Here is a 20,207-nt window from a genome sequence, read left to right on the forward strand (position 1 = left end):
TCACTCTTGGATTGCGTCCTACCTGACCGGTCGCTCCTACCAAGTGGCGTGGCGAGAATCTGTCTCCGCACCACGTGCTCTCACCACTGGTGTCCCCCAAGGCTCAGTTCTAGGCCCTCTCCTATTCTCGCTATACACCAAGTCACTTGGCTCTGTCATATCCTCACATGGCCTCTCCTATCATTGCTATGCAGACGACACACAACTAATCTTCTCCTTTCCCCTTCTGATAACCAGGTGGTGAATCGCATCTCTGCATGTCTGGCAGACATATCAGTGTGGATGACGGATCACCACCTCAAGCTGAACCTCGGCAAGACGGAGCTGCTCTTCCTCCCGGGGAAGGACTGCCCGTTCTATGATCTCACCATCACGGTTGACAACTCCATTGTGTCCTCCTCCCAGAGTGCGAAGAGCCTTGGCGTGACCCTGGACAACACCCTGTCGTTCTCCGCTAACATCAAGGCGGTGACCCGATCCTGTAGGTTCATGCTCTACAACATTCGGAGAGTACGACCCTGCCTTACACAGGAAGCGGCACAGGTCCTAATCCAGGCACTTGTCATCTCCCGTCTGGATTACTGCAACTCGCTGTTGGCTGGGCGCCCTGCCTGTGCCATTAAACCCCTACAACTCATCCAGAATGCCACAGCCCGTCTGGTGTTCAACCTTCCCAAGTTCTCTCACGTCACCCCGCTCCTCCGCACACTCCACTGGCTTCCAGTTGAAGCTCGCATCTGCTACAACACCATCGTGCTTGCCTACGGAGCTGTGAGGGGAACGGCACCTTCGTACCTTCAGGCTCTGATCAGTCCCTACACCCAAACGAGGGCATTGCGTTCATCCACCTCTGGCCTGCTGGCCCCCCTACCTCTGCGGAAGCACAGTTCCCGCTCAGCCCAGTCAAAACTGTTCGCTGCTCTGGCACCCCAATGGTGGAACAAGCTCCCTCACGACGCCAGGACAACGGAGTCACTCACCACCTTCCAGAGACACTTGAAACCACACCTCTTAAGGAATAGCTGGGATAGGATAAAGTAACCCTTCTACATTTACATTTACGTCATTTAGCAGACGCTCTTATCCAGAGCGACTTACAAATTGGTGCATTCACCTTATAGCCAGTGGGATACCCACTTTACAATGTTTTTTTTTGGGGGGTGGGGTAAGGGGGGGGTAGAAGGATTACTTCTACCCCCCGTTACCCCACCACACCCCCCCAAAATGTGTAAGTCGCTCTGGATAAGAGCGTCTGCTAAATGATGTAAATGTAAATGTAATGTAAATGTCTGATGAAACAAAAATTGAACTGTTTGGCCATAATGACCATTGTTATGTTTGGAGGAAAAAGGGGGTAGCTTGCAAGCTGAAGAACACGATCCCAACCGTGAAGCACGGGGGTGGCAGCATCATGGTGTGGTGGTGCTTTGCTGCAGGAGGGACTGGTGCACTTCACAAAATAGATGGCATCATGAGGAAGGAAAATGATGTGGATATATTGAAGCAACATCTCAAGACATCTGTCAGGAAGGTAAAGTTTGGTCGCAAATGGATCTTCCAAATGGACAATGACCCCAAGCATACTTCCAAAGTTGTGGCAAAATGGCTAAAGGACAACAAAGTCAAGGTATTGGAGTGGCCATCACAAAGCCCTGACCTCAATCCTATAGAAATTCTGTGGGCAGAACTTAAAAAGTGTGTGTGAGCAAGGAGGCCTACAAACCGGACTCAGTTACACTAGCTCTGTCAGGAGGAATGGGTCAACATTCACACAACTTATTGTGGGAAGCTTGTGGAAGGCTACCTGAAACGTTTGACCCAAGTTAAACAATTTAAAGGCAATGCTACCAAATACTAATTGAGTGTATGTAAACTTCTGACCCACTGGGAATGTGATGAAAGAAATAAAATCTGAAATAAATCATTCTCTCTACTATTATTCTGACATTTCACATTCTTAAAATAAGGTGGTGATCCTAACTGACCTAAGACAGGGAATTTTTACTAGGATTAAATGTAAAGAATTGTGAAAAACAGAGTTTAAATTTATTTGACTAAGGTGTATGTAAACTTCCAACTTGAACTGTATATACATTTGTGTGTGTAATCATACAACAATAAATATTATTGACACATTTATTACATACACTCGCACTATGAGGGAGTATCAATTTGGCCTGTAGTTAATAAAACCACAATTTGTACTGCAAAAACAAACCAATCCAAACCAATTGATATTACAATCTATCAAATAGAAACGTCAACAAGAGGGCAATCCCTATAGGCTCTGTTACATTTGTTAAATCCATGGCACAAATGCAATACACACCAACATTAAAAAATACACAAGCTTTACAAAACCAATAAAAAATGGGTAGACAAATAGCAAACAGCATAAATGTCATTTGTGTCAACATGGACTTTGGCCACATAAATCGCTGTGGTAAGAGAGTTTACAAGCTAGAGTGTCCATTGTACTTTTTAGTTAGAGTGTTATGTGACTGGGAGTGTCCTTCTGTGAGAATTCTGTGGTTGGTTTGAGTTGTCCAGCTTGGCATGGTGCCCATGTGTGACAGACAGGTTTGGGCTGGGTTTCCCACCCTCACTACATTCCCCAGTTATTCATTGTGGGAGATGTGGAGCTGGATCTGTGAGACCCTGTGAATGCCTAGCAGTGCAGGAACTGGATCCTATTCTCCATCTCTGTATTCATTCCCCTATGGCACTGCCCTGGCTCTATGCCAGCATCACAGCTGGCTTCAAATAGCATTAGTTTCCTTCTCAAATACTTCAGTTACGCTTGCCTGACAAAATGGAACCAATGGAAAAGTCCCAAAAGTGCAAAGACTGCACATCTGGCACTTACAGGTAGGCTCAATCAAACTCTCAACCAATTTGAAAAATACTACTACTATTTGAACTCAGGTCTGTCCAGCATAGGCCTGCACTCAGCACTACTCTATGTAGGCACAGGTAAATAAAAATAAGTTATTACATACACTGGATAGGTGCAGTGCAATTTTACAGGCTCAGCCATAGTAGTACAGCACCCCTGGAGCAAATTGGGGTTAAGTGCCTTGCTCAAGGGCACATCAACAGATTTTTCACATTATCAGCTTGGGTATTCAAACCAAACACCTTTTGGTTACTGGCACAACGCTCTAACCGCTAGGCTACCAGGACATGCACACACACATAAACCTGGGTAGGCAAACAGAGAGTCAGGGTTGGAAGGCAATGGTGGGACCAACTGTAAGTTAAACTAAAACCTTCATATAATTGGAACAACTGCAACATATCTAATGACCACTATTTGAGAGAAATTGCACTACAATACAGATTCAATGCTGTGATTGTCTAATACTACTTTCCTCTAACATTGATGTCATTAGAGATACAGTATAATATGGGCAGATGGATCCCATGGCTTCCGAGTGGCGCAGTGGTCTAAGGCACTGCATCTCAGTCCTTGAGGTGTCACTACAGACCCCCTGGTTCAATTCCAGGCTGTATCACAACCGGCCGTGATTGGGAGTCCCATAGGGCGGCGCACAATTGGCCCACCGTCGTCTGGGTTTGGCCGGTGTAGGCCGTCATTGTAAATAAGAATTTGTTCTTAACTGACTTGCCTAGTTAAATAAAGAATAAATAAAATGGCAACTATGCATTCTGGATCACCAGTAAATAAAATGTAGTCACTGAGTCCACAGATTTGATTTAATTATTTATGCCAAGTCTTGTTATTTTAATGTTTACACTATGTTGAGGAATTTATGACTTCATTTCAATGTGCATCCAGGACTTCGGGCTATGCGCTATTCTAGGAGGGATGAAGGGAAGGAGAGTGCTGTCTTCTTTAGTATAGTCTAGGCTGGGATTCAAACAAACCGTAATACGCCGACATCCCACTGGACATTACTTTTAAAGTAATGATGTGGGGAAAATCGATACGGTTACATATCGGGATATTATTTTTGCGATATACCGTATCGTATCGAATTGTTTTGACAATATCACAATATTATTTTTGCGCTAGTTTGCTGTACCTGCACCAAAACTCCAGTATTTTTCCTTTATAGATTGCTCTCTACCTTCTTTTTAAATAGGGGGCCAATTTGTTTTCAGCACTTTTATTTCCATTCTGTTTTCTAATGGCTCTCTCTATTTCCCTCTGCAGCAGACATTTGGTGAGCAATATGTTCGGAACATCGAATCGCAATACAAACACAGTATCTAATCGCAATACATATAGAATTGTGAGAATCGCAATAGATATCGTATTGGTACCTAAGTATCATAATAATATCATATCGTGAGATCCCTGGCAATTCACAGCCCTATTTTAAAGGCAATTTCCCTGATGTGTGTGTTCAATAAGCTTAAAATGAAAGAAAATCCCTATAGAAAGCATTCATTCCTGTCTCCCAGTGTACAGCTCAGTACAGTATCTGAACATCTTCTAGCTCATGTGATGTCAAGAACATTTTAGTATTTTATGAGGATCCTCAGTAGCTGTTGCTGTAGCAGCAGCTACTCTTCCTGGGGTCCACAACATAAGCCTGTGGCAACCATCAAACAACATTTGAAGGGAGTTGTGAGGGAAATCTACTAAATGTTCGCATTACTGTCATTGTTACTAACTTCCGGTCAGTCCAAATGTATTTTCACTAGGCCACTCTGTGGGTGTGATGTGGGAGAGTGTCCTTAACACCTGCCTCCATTATACGGACATGGAGTCACATACTGTATTTACACCCATACAATCACACCTACACCTAGCAGAAGAAAAAACCTACTTTCAAAACCATACAGTAGTCTTCAGTACTGCCACTATAGTGCCACTAATCTACACTGAACAAAAATATAAACGCAACATGTAAAGTGTTGGTATCCATGTTTCATGAGCTGAAATAAAAGATCCCAGAAATGTTCCATACGCACAAAAAGCACATTTCTCTAAAATGTTGTGCACAAATTTGTTTAAATCCCTGTTAGTGAGCATTTCTCATTTTCCAAGATAATCCATCCACCTGACAGGTGTGGCATATCAAGAAGCTGATTAAACAGCATGATCATTACATAGGTGCACCTTGTGCTGGGGACCATAAAAGGCCACTCTAAAATGTGCAGTTTTGTGACACAACACAATTACACATATGTCTCAAGTTTTGAGGGAGTGTGCAATTGGAAAGCTTACTGCAGGAATGTCCACCAGAGCTGTTGCCAGAGATTTTCTCTACCATAAGCCGCCTCCAACGTCATTCTAGAGAATTTGTCAGTACACTCAGAAAAAAAGGTGCTATCTAGAAGCTAAAAGGGTTATTTGGCTGTGCCCATAGGAGAACCCTTTGAAGAACCCATTTTGGTTCTACGTAGAACCCCTTTAGTTCCAATTATAACTTTTTGGGGTTCCACATAGAACCCTTTCCGCAGAGGGTTCTACCTGGAACCAAAAAGGGTTATCCCTGGAACCAAAAAGGGTTCTCCTATGGGGACAACCAAAGAACCCTTTAGGAATATTTTTTTCTAAGAATGTACGTCCAACCGGCCTCACAACCGTAGACCACTTGTAACCACGCCAGCCCAGGACCTCCACATCCGGCATCTTCACCTGCGGGATCGTCTGAGACCAGCCACCCGGAAAGATGATGAAACTGCGGGTTTGCACAACCAAATAATTTCTGCACAAACTGTTAGAAACCGTCTAAGGGAAGCTCATCTGCGTGCTCGTCGTCCTCACCAGGGTCTTTACCTGACTGCAGTTAGGCGTTGTAACCGACTTCAATGGGCAAATGCTCACCTTCGATGGCCATTGGCACGCTGGAGAAGTGTGCTCTTCATGGATGAATCCCAATTTCAACTGTACTGGGCAGATGGCGTGTGGGCGAACAGTTTGCTGATGTCAACGTTGTGAACATAGTGCCCCATGGTGGCGGTGGGGTTATGGTATGGGCAGGCATAAGCTACGGACAATGAACACAATTGTATTTTATCGATGGCAATTTCCTGAGGCCCATTGTCGTGCCATTCATCCGCCACCATGACCTCATGTTTCAGCATGATAGTGCACGGCCCTATGTCGCAAGGATCTGTACACAATTCCTGGAAGCTGAAAATGTCCCAGTTCTTCCATGGCCTGCACACTCACCAGACAGTCACACACTCACCAGTCACCCGTTGAGCATGTTTGGGATGCTCTGGATAGACGTATACGACAGCGTGTTCCAGTTCCCACCAATATCCAGCAACTTCGCATAGCCATTGAAGAGGAGTGGGACAACATTCCACAGACCACAATCAACAACCTGATCAACTCTATGCGAAGGAGATGTGTCGCACTGAATAAGGCAAATGGCGGTCACACCAGATACTGACTCGTTTTCTGATCAATGCCCCTACCTATTTTTTTATCTGTATTCCCAGTCATGTGAAATCCATAGATTAGGGCCTAATCAATGTATTTCAATTGACTGATTTCCTTATAGGAACTGTAACTCAGTAAAATCTTTGAAATTGTTGCATGTTGCGTTGATATTTTTGTTCAGTGTAGGTCTATAGGAGGAGGTCAACAACACACATCCATAGAGAGGGGAATTCCAATTAACGCACACTTGATGCTGCCAGCTTGTTAATGAGCAAATGGGGCGGCTGGCATTGCATCACAGATCCAAAACAACACATAGCATCCATACTGACTGTCCTATGCAGCCCCCTGCCATCACAGGATTGGCGCTGAGCCTCAGCCCGGTCTGTGATCTGTGATGGTAACCATGGCCATGGCTTCAAATCTGACCTCCTCTCCTCCCATCCTCCCAATCTCTCTTTTTCTCTCCTCTCATCCCATCCTCCCTCTCAAGTCCTCTCCTCTCCTCTCATCCCATCCTTCCTCTCAAGTCCTCTCCTCTCCTCTCATCCCATCCTCCCTCTCAAGTCCTCTCCTCTCCTCTCATCCCATCCTCCCTCTCAAGTCCTCTCCTCTCCTCTCACCCCATCCTCCCTCTCAAGTCCTCTCCTCTCCTCTCATCCCATCGTCCCTCTCAAGTCCTCTCCTCTCCTTTCCTCCCATCCTCCCTCTCAAGTCCTCTCCTCTCCTTTCCTCAACTGTGCTTTCTGGCAGTTGCTAAAATACATTTGCAATAAGGACATACACAAACAGATATACTGTATACACATCCACAGATTGAAACACATCCCTGTTGAAAACAGATATAAATCAACTATCAGTTTTTAAGCAGTTATTCTGATTGAGTCGTGGGAACCGGGAGGACAACATTTAGAAATATATACCATACAACATAATACCTCAAATTATGAAAGCAAGTAATTAAAGAGGCAGTGCAGTTAAAATCATGATTTGTCCATAAAAAAATTGTATAAAAATGTTTTGGGCCCACATCATGCCATCACAATGTGATCTGATTATATTAGACCAATATCTGTTCATCTGGGTAAGGGGTGTGCTCTAGACCATCCTATCAGCCAATCAGGGCTGTGTATGTAAATATCTTCACATTTGTTTCCTAATGACCACACGATCAGACTGGGCATTTCAAAGGCCAAAGGAGGCTCAGGGAAATAAATGCAAAAAAATGATTTTGGAGTTATTTTCATTAAACAAACACACACAGTGATTTATTACAATTACAAAGACTGCATGGGGGTTTTAATGATCTGTTCAACAACAACAAAATAATCGCCCCAAAAGGACATGGGCATGGCAGAAATGTGTTTATCCTAAATTTGTTTATCCAGAAGTTTGAATAAACAACCAATTTCGTAGAATAATTTACTAAAAGGGAGAGATGGCAGCCAGTGAATGGGTTTGGAATGAGATATCATTTGAGTGGAGAGATTGAGCTTAACTGTGACATGATTCATCCCTAATGACTCCTAGGACTACCTGAAAATGTTGCAAAACAGTAAGAACAAAATAAAATAAGTTGTGTGCCCTAATGAACATGAGTCTGATAAAGATCTGGGATAGATACAGTATAGGCTTCTCCACTGCATTGGCATCTCTCCAACCATCCTCTGCTGTAAGCAGCACAGACAGACACTACTACACAAAACTGGACCCCCTGACATCACCATAGCAGTCTAAAGAGGGACGTTGTACTGTAATTGTTGTTGTACCCACATAATTCAATAGAACATCTATTGTTATATGCCGCCTATACCACATACACTTGTCTCTGTGTTTTCCCTAGGAAACGTTAGCGTGGGGGACGGGGACGGGGGACGGGGGGGCAATGCTGCGGTTTTAGAGGCCCTCTTTGCCGCAGAGACAAAATGCTCATTTTTTTAAAGCTAATTTCCTGCAATTCTACACATTTTGCCATAGGGCGGAGAGAACATTTTACAGTTTTAAAGCTAGTTTCCTGCAATTCTACACATTTTGTCATGGGGCTGAAAGAAAAATGTCAATTTCAAAGCTAATTTCCTGCAATTCTACACATTTTGCCATGGGGCTGAGAGACAATTTGCAGTTTTAAACACATTTTGCCATCTGAGTGACTCAAACATTATAACTAAATCAATGGGGGCCCAATGTGTCACGTTCGTTGTATAAAGGATCGGACCAAGGTGCAGCGTGGTATGCGTACATAGTCATTTATTTTAATAAACACAGACAAAATAACAAAATCCAACAGAACGTGAAGTTAAAGAGGCTAAACATCAAACAAGCCAAACAGAAACAAGATAACTAAGGTAGGCAACATGGCTGCCTAAGTATGATCCCCAATCAGAGACAACGACCGACAGCTGCCTCTGATTGGGAACCATACCCGGCCAACATAGAAATATATAAACTAGATTTCACACCCTGACCAACTCAACTAGAGAGCTCAATGTCAGGGCGTGACACAATGCCATGCCATGTTTTGAATTTTAGTTTCTCCCTGACTGTCTCGTTTTTATTTTGGTGATTGTTAGTTCTCAAATATGATCTTATTTAAAAATATATAACTCCATTATCTTTTCTACATACTTTATATCTGGTTTTAGTCATTTAAGTTTACACCAACTTAACTAGAGATCTCAATGTCAGGGCGTGACAGTACCCCCCAACAAAGGTGCGAACTCCGGCCGCAAAAACCTGACTCATTAGGGGAGGGTCCGGGTGGGCATCTAGCCTCGGTGGCGGCTCCGGCTTCGGACGTGACGTAGGCAGTAAACTCTTCTCCCATCCTGCCTCCCCTTTGCACGCCCGGTCCGGTCTGGACCCCGGCACGATGCTCCCCCTCTCAGTCCTCCCACAATGCACCAAGCCCTGTCTGGACCCTGGTGTGGGAGCCCTCGACCGTGGAGAGGGGCTGACGTCTGGTCCCGGCCCAGCAGTCCTCCCGCGATGCACCAAGTCCTATATGGACCCTGGTGTGGGAGACCCCGACCCTGGAGAGGGGTTGACATCTGGCTTCGGCTCGGACCCCGGTGGAGCGGATGGCTCTGGCATGGGGGAAGAGTAGACGACCGGACCCGGACTGGGCACCGGTGAAGCAGACTGCCCGGCTCTGGTAGGGAGCAGATAACCGGAGCTGGACTAGGCACCGGTGGAGCGGACTGCTCTGGCACTGGAGTGGAGCAGCTGACCGGTGCTGGACTAGGCACCGGTGGAGCGGACTGCTCTGGCACTGGAGTGGAGCAACTGACCGGAGCTGGACTAGGCTCCGGTGGAGCGGACTGCTCTGGCACAGGAGTGTAGCAGCTAACCGGCGCTGGACTCTGGCTCCGGGACATGGACCATCACTGGAGTCTTCGTGCCATGGATCATCACAGGAGGCTTCGTGCCATGGATCATCACTGGAGATTTCGTGCCATGGATCATCACTGGAGGCTTCGTGCCATGGATCATCACTGGACTGTGGACACGCACCACTGGTTTGGTGCGAGGAGCAGGCACGGCCGTACCAGGCGGGGGACACGCACCACTGGTTTGGTGCGAGGAGCAGGTACGCGCCATACCGGACTGGAGACACGCACCACTGGTTTGGTGCGAGGAGCAGGTACGGGGCGCACCGGGCTGGAGACATGCACCACTGGTTTGGTGCGAGGAGCAGGTACGGGCCGTACCGGGCTGGAGACATGCACCACTGGTTTGGTGCGAGGAGCAGGTACGGGCCGTACCGGACTGGAGACACGCACCACTGGTTTGGTGCGAGGAGCAGGTATGGGGCGCACCGGGCTGGAGACACGCACCATTGGTTTGGTGCGAGGAGCAGGCACGGGCCGTACCAAGCTGGGGACACGCACCACTGGTTTGGTGCGAGGAGCAGGTACGGGCTGTACTGGACTGGAGACACGCACCACTGGTTTGGTGCGAGGAGCAGGCACGGGCCGTACCGGTCTGTGAAGGCGCACTGGCGGCACAGTGCGTAAAGCCAGCGCATAGCCTGGTGCCTGCACGGTCACACGCTCCTCAAAGCGAGTGCGGGGAGTTGGCTCTGCTAAACCTGGCTCCGCCAGCCTCTGCTCTAAGGACCGAGCTCTCTGCTGCTGGAGGGTTAACTCCTCTCTCAGCTCCTCCTGTTGCCTGGCCAGCTCCTCTCTCCATGCATCCACAGACTCCTTCTCCCTGTGGGCCTCCTGCAGCGCCTCCTTCTGAAGGGAGAGCTCCTGCTCCTTCTTAACTAACAGCTCCCGTAAGGCGGTGGTCTCCTCTCTCAGAGTACTGAGCTGCAGGTCTTGGAGGGCATCTATCATAGCGGCTTCTTCTATCGCTATCTCCCTCTCCACAATCAGCCCTTCCAGGGCCTCCTGCTGCTCCACCAACCACCCTGTGTGCCCCACCCCCAAAATGTTATTGGGGCTGCCTCTCGGGCTTCCTTCGTGATCGGGACCTTTTGAGTCGCCGTTTTTTCTCTAGTGCCTGGGCTTCTTCCTTCGCCCAGGGTCCCTTTCAAGAGGCTAAACATCAAACAAGCCAAACAGAAACAAGATCCCACAACTAAGGTAGGCAACATGGCTGCCTAAGTATGATCCCCAATCAGAGACAACGACCGACAGCTGCCTCTGATTGGGAACCACACCCGGCCAACATAGAAATACATAAACTAGATTTCACACCCTGACCAACTCAACTAGAGATCTCAATGTCAGGGCGTGACACAATGCCATGCCATGTTTTGAATTTTAGATTCTCCCTGACTGTCTGGTTTTTATTTTGGTGATTGTTAGTTCTCAAAGATGATCTTATTTAAAAATATATAACTTCATTATCTTTTCTACATACTTTATATCTGGTTTTAGTCATTTAAGTTTACACTGAAAACTATTTACCATCCTGAAAATTATATATAAACAAATAAGAATAATGATAATTATTTTTTATTTATTTTTGCAGTGGCGGCCACGATTTAGCACCGGCGGTGAGCCTCTGCTAAATGCATATAGCCGAAACAACGTGTCTCCCAAAATCACTTTTCTCCCTCTCCTGTAAAGATTTGTTTCTCTAAGAAAACATGTGTAGCTTTCTACATGTGAAGGCATGTACAAAGCTATCCCCGCTCTGCCAGTCTTCTTTCACTATAGCCCAGGCAGCGGCACTCATCATCAGGAAAACATAAGCCCAGTGCTGGAAAGAAACCCTCTTCCATTGGCTGCCTCTCCCATCCAATCATAGGTCAGCCCAGACATTCCACAGGATAATCTCTTCCATTCGCCAATTCTGCATTACCCAGTTACTGAAACATTGCATTAAACCTTCTGGTTTGTGCAGACCTTTCTCACGTATAGTTTTTATACATGTGCATGTAATGTAGTCTCCTCTCCCTGCGGCTTTGTTTGGTTTCAGGCGACAAAAGTATTTCCAGGTTTGGATTGCTGCACTATTCTCAGTCCTCAGAGATAGAATAGTCTCCAGACTATGTGTGAGACATGCCAACCCACCACATCACAGAGAAGTGTGAAAGTCTTGTGCATGCCCTCTGGAGGTTCCCATCATTCTATTCTTTATTCTCAACCGCAGATAGCATGTTATCATTGGGACTTTCCATAGCAACTGAACACCTCCGTAACCATAACAAGGTAATAGAAGCGTTGCAGTTTGTACACCCTGTTTAAACACAGTTCAACAAATCAATGATTAGATTAAACTCTAATCAAGGCTCATGACTAGTTTTTATCTGTTATTTAGATGTCAGATAGGTATTTATGTTGATGAATATGTTTTACTGAATCAACATTCTACCAGTTGCATATGATAGATAATTACTGGATTTTTTCACACCAGATGGGAACTGTGAGGGCTGTGGAAGAGAACTCAGTTCAGGCTGTGTTGTAACATCCCACTGGGCACAGACGTCAATTCAACATCTATTCCACGTTGGTTCAATGTAATTTCATATAAATTGATTCAACCAGTGCCCATTGGGATGTCTAGAGAGGAACATTTTTTTCGTAGTTGACACAGTTTCCAGGCAAAGACAATAAATGTTTTCCACCAAGAGGTTGAATATTGAAAATATATAGGTAGTTGATACCACCACGCTTCACTAGAATACCCTGCCAGTCATGTGTTTTGTGTTGTTTTTCTGGAAAATTGTATTGATTTCATTTTAACAGTGCATTCATTGATAGTTCCATGTAAAGTAATTAAATGATTACGTTTCCAGTCATGTTTACATAGTCATTATTAACCATTTACAATAAGAAACCAAATATGCCCAATGCAGACACCCTTTAACATTATATCATATACATGTATATAAAACAATAACCGCCATGTGCAAGATCTGAGTTGATATGGGTGAGACAAACAGAAAGTGTATAAGTGATGCACAGGTGTGTTCCTGCTAGGGGGTTTATCACAGGTGTGTTCCTGCCGCTAGGGGGGTTACCTATGGGTCTCCTGTGCTGGTGAAGCAGGCAAATGCCTGTGAAGCACGAGCATGCTGTGGGCAAGCTGCCCGCCTCCCCCGGGTGCCATCGCTGAGGAGGCGGGGCCACCGAGCACTGGCTCTTGAGGAAGCCTGTAGGGGCACATCACATGGGAAAGGACTATTAAACCCAGTGGATGATGAACTCTCTTTAGAACACAGCAGAGCTCACATGCACAACGAAAACAGAAATCTCATAACAGCTGATGAGTTCTTAAAGTGGAAGGGAAAGTTCAATCAGGCATAAGCCAGTTATATTTAAAATCAAATCAAATTTTATTTGCCACATGCGCCGAATACAACAGGTGTAGACCTTACAGTGAAATGCAAATAGTCCGGGTAACCATGATTAGCTGTTCAGGAGTCTTATGGCTTGGGGGTAGAAGCTGTTAAGATGCCTTTTGGACCTACACTTGGCGCTACGGTACTGATTGCCGTGCGGTAGCAGAGAGAATAGTCTATGACTAGGGTGGCTGGAGTCTTTGACAATTTTTAGGGCCTTCCTCTGATACCACCTGGTATAGAGGTCCTGGACGGCAGGAAGCTTGGCCCCAGTGATGTACTGGGCCGTACGCACTACCCTCTGTAGTGCCTTGCGGTCGGAGGCCGAGCAGTTGCCATACCAGGCGGTGATGCAACCAGTCAGGATGCTCTCGATGGTGCAGCTGTATAACTTTTTGAGGATCTGAGGACCCATGCCAAATCTTTTCTGTCTCCTGAGAGGGAATAGGCTTTGTCGTGCCCTCTTCGCGACTGTCTTGGTGTGTTTGGACCATGATAGTTTGTTGGTAATGTGGACACCAAGGAACTTGAACCTGTTCGTCGATGAGAATGGGGGCGTGCGCAGTCCTCTTTTTTTTCCTGTAGTCCACAATCATCTCCTTTGTCTTGATCACGTTCAGGGAGAGGTTGTTATCCTGGCCAGGTCTCTGGCCTCCTCCCTATAGGCTGTCCTTTTCAAGTAACATCCTTCAGTCCATGCATTGAGAATATAACAAGAACAAAGCACTGTGGGTACAGTAAAACAAAAAGAAAAGGTAAAAAAGGTAACCTTTTTATTGGGTTCTAGGGATTGGAAGCACTTCAGAGATGTTCTTATCAATGATGGGTATGCTACTGAAATGGCCTCTAGACGCACAAGGAAAACACTCTAAGTAAAACATTCTGTTTAATTTTATGGATTTCAGTAACGCTTCCTTCTTTTAAAGGGCCAGGTTTACGAGACCTCTGCTTGTGTTGTGGCTTTCTGGGAACAGAATCCTCCTGCCTGGACTTGTATTTGGTTTCCAAGGTAATCAGGCCAGGGGGTCAGAGTTCAGCAGTGCAGTTCAATACATCAAGAAAGTCATAAAAATCTGCCCTTAACAGGCTCTGGACAAGTCCTTTAGAGTATGGATGGAGGGACAGACCTACAGCAGTGTCATCTATTGTCGTTGTGTGACCATTTCATAAGAAGTCACCTTCAAGTGCCTTTTGTTGAGCTGAAGGCTACATTAGAGAAGAGTGGAAGCAGAACTCTCCAACACTTCCATTTCACAAGATTCCATTCTCTAAGTGACCTATTGTGTTGTGTTATGTGTTGTAGGAAGGCTTTTTGAGAGTTCAGATGTATTGAGCTTTACTTAGTAAAGTGTTGACAAGCCGAGTTTAGATTCAGGATTTTTGGATGACCTCGTCCGAAAAATTGTGAGAAACTATGTTAGCTCGTTGCACCGATATTCTGGATTGAAGGCCTAATCAGAAAGAAGTGACAATGAGTATGCCCATAAAAAATCTTTAAACAATTATCGTATAGAAAATAAAAAGTAGCTTTGGCACAGTAAAGATGGAGTGCATGCAAAACTGGTGATGCTGACAATACATCTCTTTGAACGTACCAGGTCATGCACCAGCTTTAAACCTACACTATCTACACTTTTAGACAAAAGGGTTCCTAAAGGGTTCTTCGGCTGTCCCCATAGGAGAACCCTTTTTGGTTCCAGGTAGAACCCTTTTTGGTTCCAGGTAGAACCTTATTGTGTTCCATGTAAAACCGTTTCCCCAGAGGATTCTTCATGGAAACCAAAATAGTTCTACCTGGAACCAAAAAGGGTTCTACCTGGAACCAAAAAGGGTTCTTCAAAGGCTTCTCCTATGGGGACAGCCAAAGATAGCTTTTCAGTTCTAGATAGCACCTTTTTTTCTTATGTATAGCCACTACCTCCCGCACTATATCCAAGCTGTGAAATCTGAGCTGAGGCAGCATGGGAGAGAAGACAGTGGAAAGGGAGAGAAGAAAACTAAACGTAGCTTGCAAAAATGGTGTGTGCATGTGTGCAAAGCGCGTGCGTGTGTGTTTGCATGCGTGCCTGTACCCCACAGCATGTGATCCAGGCAGGGGAACTTTTGACCCCAGGTTCAACTTCATGGTCAGGGTTTATTCCTCAACTCATTATTCGAGTCAGCTCTGCTCTGAATAGCCCCTCCCTCTCTGTCTTCCTCAGGGCCCGACCCGTATACACAAGGCATCTCGGGGAAGGAGTGTTGATCTAGGATCAGGTTCCACCCAGTACATATAATCTTATTAATTATGATATAAAAGGCAAAACTGAACCTAGGTTTGGGTCATGCCTTATGTAAGACACAAGTCTCTCAATACTACAGAGACAATGTTCTCTTCTAAACAGTTTTTTGTTGCCAAACAACAATAATCAAATTAAGACACAAAGTTCCTTTGACATAGACTGAGACACAGAATAATTTAAAACACAGTGTTCAAACTTCCCTCTCTCCTGATCCTCTCATTAATGAATTTCATGGCCAAAACATTTCCCCTACAGCTGCCTTCTAGTACAATATTAGGGAGCAGCTGTTAGCTCATTTACAGTAATACAGCTCATTTACAGTAATACAGCTTATTTACAGTTAATACGTAGCAAAGCAGCTTACACCATTGGATAAGAAATCTGCCTCATGAGAGTATATCAATTTGACTGTCTTTGGTAAATACGGAACAATAACAATAATTCTAAAACAGGAACACAAGCAATTGACAACACACACACACACACACACACACACACACACACACACACACACACACACACACACACACACATGCAAACACACACACAGAGCTGATTGTTGTACAGTGCGTATTCCCTGAGCCAGATTCCAACACTGGCTGAACCTCAGGTGCGCCAGTAGAAATACTAAGCTCTGAGCTCATGATCTTGACAAGGGATCTCAGAGCATACCCAATCACCACAGTAGGTGCTTTCATCCTGAGGCCATTACAGAAGAACAGCCAGGTTAATATCTGTCGGCTGAGGCTGGCTGGTCCTCACTCACTTTTACCAGAGATGGAGAAAACCATCTAGACTGTGCAGTCAGTAACTGACAGAGAAACGCTTACTGCACTGATGTCAGACACATCTATCACCTCAACTAGCTGTTAAACTGTCTCTTGTTCATAGGTTGACATTGCACAAGCAAAATGCAGTGAGCAGTGAGCAAAAAAAATCAGAATATTGCAAATAGACAGGAAGGCAAGTTCCAATGTGAGTTCCCAATACTGCCACTTGCAATCCACTTGCAATATCATGATCATCACATACATTGTGCAGTTTTCCAGTAAACTACATGACAAAATACGTCCATGATAAAACACAACTCAGATATCTTATCTCAAGCTCTTATTTTGAAATGACCAGCAAACCATCCATCATCTGTAGTTTCCCTCTGAGTATACTGTAGGCTACAGTGCAATGAGGAGCATGCTGCTGGTGCTGGCATTGTTTTTGTAGACGGACTGGCCTGGGACTTGGGGTTGTCTGTGAAACATTGACCTAAAGCAATTAAGTTCCCCTTTAAACCTCAACAAAATAAAAGACACAGCCGCAGACCTTCACAATGGACCAAACTTCAGTTCAGACACAGACCTGCCATGCTGTAAAACAGAATTGTTCTCTTTAAATGGTGGGGTCTTGACTGACTAAATACCCCCTTCCAGGTTGATCTCACAAATGGGAGCCTCCTTTTTTAAAATCAACAACCATGGACTTTGGAGGATATGGACTAGGTGTATGGCCTCCTGGTGGAAATCTAGCTAATGCTCTCGCAGCCTGTAAAAGTTAAATTGCTATAACATGGAGTCCATCTAGGAATGGTCTTCCATGTAGGCAACACTGTGAAAGATCAGCTCTGTCCAGTCAACTGGGACGAGGGTTCAAGAAAAACATCTGACACACACAAACAGCTGAATTAATAGACACAAAAGAGAATAGTGGAGAGCAAACAATATTGTACTTGTAGAATGTAGAAGAAGTTCATATTTTGTGGGAAATAGTATAGCCTAGTGTATACTGTTTCTAAAATGATGGCAGGGGAGTGAACAACTCTCAACAACAGCAGCAACAACAAAAAACTTCTCACCAGAGGGGTCTGTCAAAAAGCAGGATCAGAATGCCAGCTAATAACCTTCCTAAATATTCTGAATTAAATATATATATATATATATATATATATATATATATATATATTTCAAACTATTGAGAATTTTCTTTGAAAATTAATGAGAATACATTATAACAGGGTACATTTTTCTGAACGGATTATCTAAATAAAGGTAGCCTGAAAAAAATAGATGCTGATCATTGTTAGCTTAAGCAATATACAGTTTGCCAAATCTTCATATTCACACTCATATTCACGCGTAATTATTGGACGTCCTGTATTGAGATGTCTTCTGTCACGCCTGTATTACTTAAACGTTTCAATGTGTCCTCTATGTTGTAATCATCATCAGCTGTTCTTACCATCATGTATTACAAATTGGTTTCAAAGTATCTCGCATAAAAGTTTCTCCTTGAATGATAATCGACTCGCCTTTTAGGCTACTTTCTCTAGATCATGTTGACTGATGTTTTCAAATATGCCACAACAACAGTGTTCCAGAAGTATTTCCAAAGGAAGAGTGGCAATTACAAATTGTAATGTCACATTTTATATCGGATGAAACTTACCAAAAGAAAGGAAAGGTTTGGTATCCATGTTAGCTCATACCAGCGGATCTTCCCAACAGCAATATCAGCCTATCACAGATCAAGAAACCAAACGTATGATCTAGACAGTGAAAGTGACAGTCTAGCCTTGGTCGAAATCCAGCGATGTCACCGCCGACTTCGTGAAATCAGGACGTGCATTCAGATTCACAATACCTTCCGCCTGCTATCATTGCTCCTGTGCTTAGAACAACCTATGATGGGGACCTTCCAAGGGGGATTCCCAGTACGGCTTCAAAAATCAGCGACGGCCTATTGTTGTACTCTCTCCGAGTTAGTTTTCCACGCTGTATTCACTCATGAAAAAATGCATCACTGTAAAAGATGGATAGGACAAATGATGACAAAAAGAAATACAACCAGACTCTATGGGTTAGGTAGTTTAAGGTAGGCTCTCTCACAGTATAACAATTACATTGTATTATAAACTGGGTGGTTCGAGCCCTAAATGCTGATTGGCCGAAAGCTCTGGTATATCAGACTGTATACCACGGGTATGACAAAACTTTTATTTTAACTGCTCTAATTAAGTTGGTATATAATAGCAATAAGGAACCTCGGGGGTTTGTGGTATATTGCCAATATCCCACGGCTAAGGGCTGTATCCAGTTACTCCGCGCTGCGTGGTGCCTAAGAACAGCCATAAGCCATGGTATATTGGCCATATACCACACCCCCTCGTGCCTTATTGCTTAATCATAGTACAATAACTTTATTGTCCTCTACACACAATATTGAGTAGGCTATGTACATTCACGTAGGACTAGTATATAACAAAAAATAAATAATGTTTTACAATGATATTTAACTTCGCAAGAGGAAAGAATGTTGCATTGTTGTTTTAAATACCGTTGGCTAGTATATCATTTTAGAGGTTATATGTTTTTAAAATGCTCAATGTTCAATAAACTTAGGGACAGCCTATACTTTCTTGGTGAAGTGTTTCCAGTGAATACGAACTAGAAAAGCATTTGGTAAAACAACAGGCTGAGAGCTGAGAGAGTGAGATCTGAGCTTGCCAACAAGACTGCCATAAATCTCCACACTTCCTTCCCCTGTCTCCCACTTCAAGGAAAACCCTCCTCTTTCCCCCCAGACCTGCACCCCTCCCTCCCCCCTCCCTCCCTAGATCTGCTCCCCTCCCTCACTCCCTAGACCTGCTCCCCTCCCTCCCTCCCTCACTCCCTAAACCAGCTTCCCTCCCTCCCTCGCTCACCCCTAGACCTGCACCCCTCCCTCCCTAGATCTGCTCCCCTCCCTCTCCCTCACTCCCTAGACCTGCACCCCCTCCCTCCCTCCCTCCCTCCCTCCCTCCCTCCCTCCCTCCCTCCCTCCCTCCCTCCCACCCTAGATCTGCTCTCTCCCTCACTCCCTAGACCTGCTTCCCTCCCTCCCTCACCCCTAGACCTGCTTCACCCCCTCCCTCCCTCCCTCCCTAGATCTGCTCCCCTCCCTCACTCCCTAGACCTGCTTCCCTCCCTCCCTCACCCCTAGACCTGCTTCCCTCCCTCACCCCTAGACCTTCTCCCCTCCCTACCTCCCTCACTCCATATATCTGCTTCCCTCCCTCCCTCCCTCCCTCACCCCTAGACCTTCTCCCCTCCCTACCTCCCTCACTCCAAAGACCTGCTTCCCTCCCTCCCTCGCTCCCTCGCTCCCTCACCCCAAGACCTGCTTCCCTCCCTCCCTCGCTCCCTCACCCCTAGACCTGCTCCCCTCCCTCCCTCCCTCACCCCTAGACCTTCTCCCCTCCCTACGTCCCTCACTCCAAAGACCTGCTTCCCTCCCTCCCTCGCTCCCTCGATCCCTCACCCCTAGACCTGCTTCCCTCCCTCCCTCGCTCCCTCACCCCTAGACCTGCTCCCCTCCCTCCCTCACTCCTTCACCTCCACCACATCAAAAAATAACAACCTCATCTTGTCCTCATCCTTTGTTCATTGCTGTCATGTTGGACATCTTGGAGAAGGCACAAGTCATAATTGCTCAGTGCTTGATGCAACAATTTTACACCTGGCATACCTCTCCTAACCCTAACATTAACCCTAACCTTAACCCCATACACTAAATCTAACCCTTAATTAAACCTAAAATAGGGAAACAAGTCCACACACACACACACAAAATAACTGTAGCCATCAGCTAGTCATCAGCTGACTCAAATAGAGTTGTTCAAGCAAAGACATTCTTAAGATGTCAAACGTCAAGGTTAACAGAACGACACCATATGGACAGAACTCAGCAATAACTCACAAATCTGTGGCACTCTATACAATACTTTGTAGAAATACTA

At 45.2% G+C, this 20,207-nt stretch overlaps 1 protein-coding gene across 3 annotated transcripts in view; it reads right to left on the reverse strand.

The window, feature by feature from the left end:
* The window catches only part of LOC121584493 (retinoic acid receptor RXR-alpha-B), a 44,623-nt gene extending 26,571 nt beyond the window's left edge, over positions 1 to 18,052 (reverse strand). The window contains exons 1-2 of one of the 3 annotated variants that reach the window (XM_041900390.1): positions 17,879 to 18,049; positions 12,837 to 12,968 (exon numbers count right to left, since the gene is read on the reverse strand). In XM_041900390.1, coding sequence (XP_041756324.1) covers positions 12,837 to 12,968; positions 17,879 to 17,906 — 160 coding nt within the window. In that variant the 5' untranslated portion in view covers positions 17,907 to 18,049. Of the gene's footprint in view, positions 1 to 12,836; positions 12,969 to 17,878 lie in introns of all 3 variants that reach the window. The other 2 variants (XM_041900392.2, XM_041900391.1) reach the window with 2 other exon arrangements.
* Positions 18,053 to 20,207: the final 2,155 nt, after the last annotated feature.

This window comes from Coregonus clupeaformis, chromosome 16 (assembly GCF_020615455.1).
Source record: "Coregonus clupeaformis isolate EN_2021a chromosome 16, ASM2061545v1, whole genome shotgun sequence".
Classification (NCBI taxonomy): domain Eukaryota; kingdom Metazoa; phylum Chordata; class Actinopteri; order Salmoniformes; family Salmonidae; genus Coregonus; species Coregonus clupeaformis.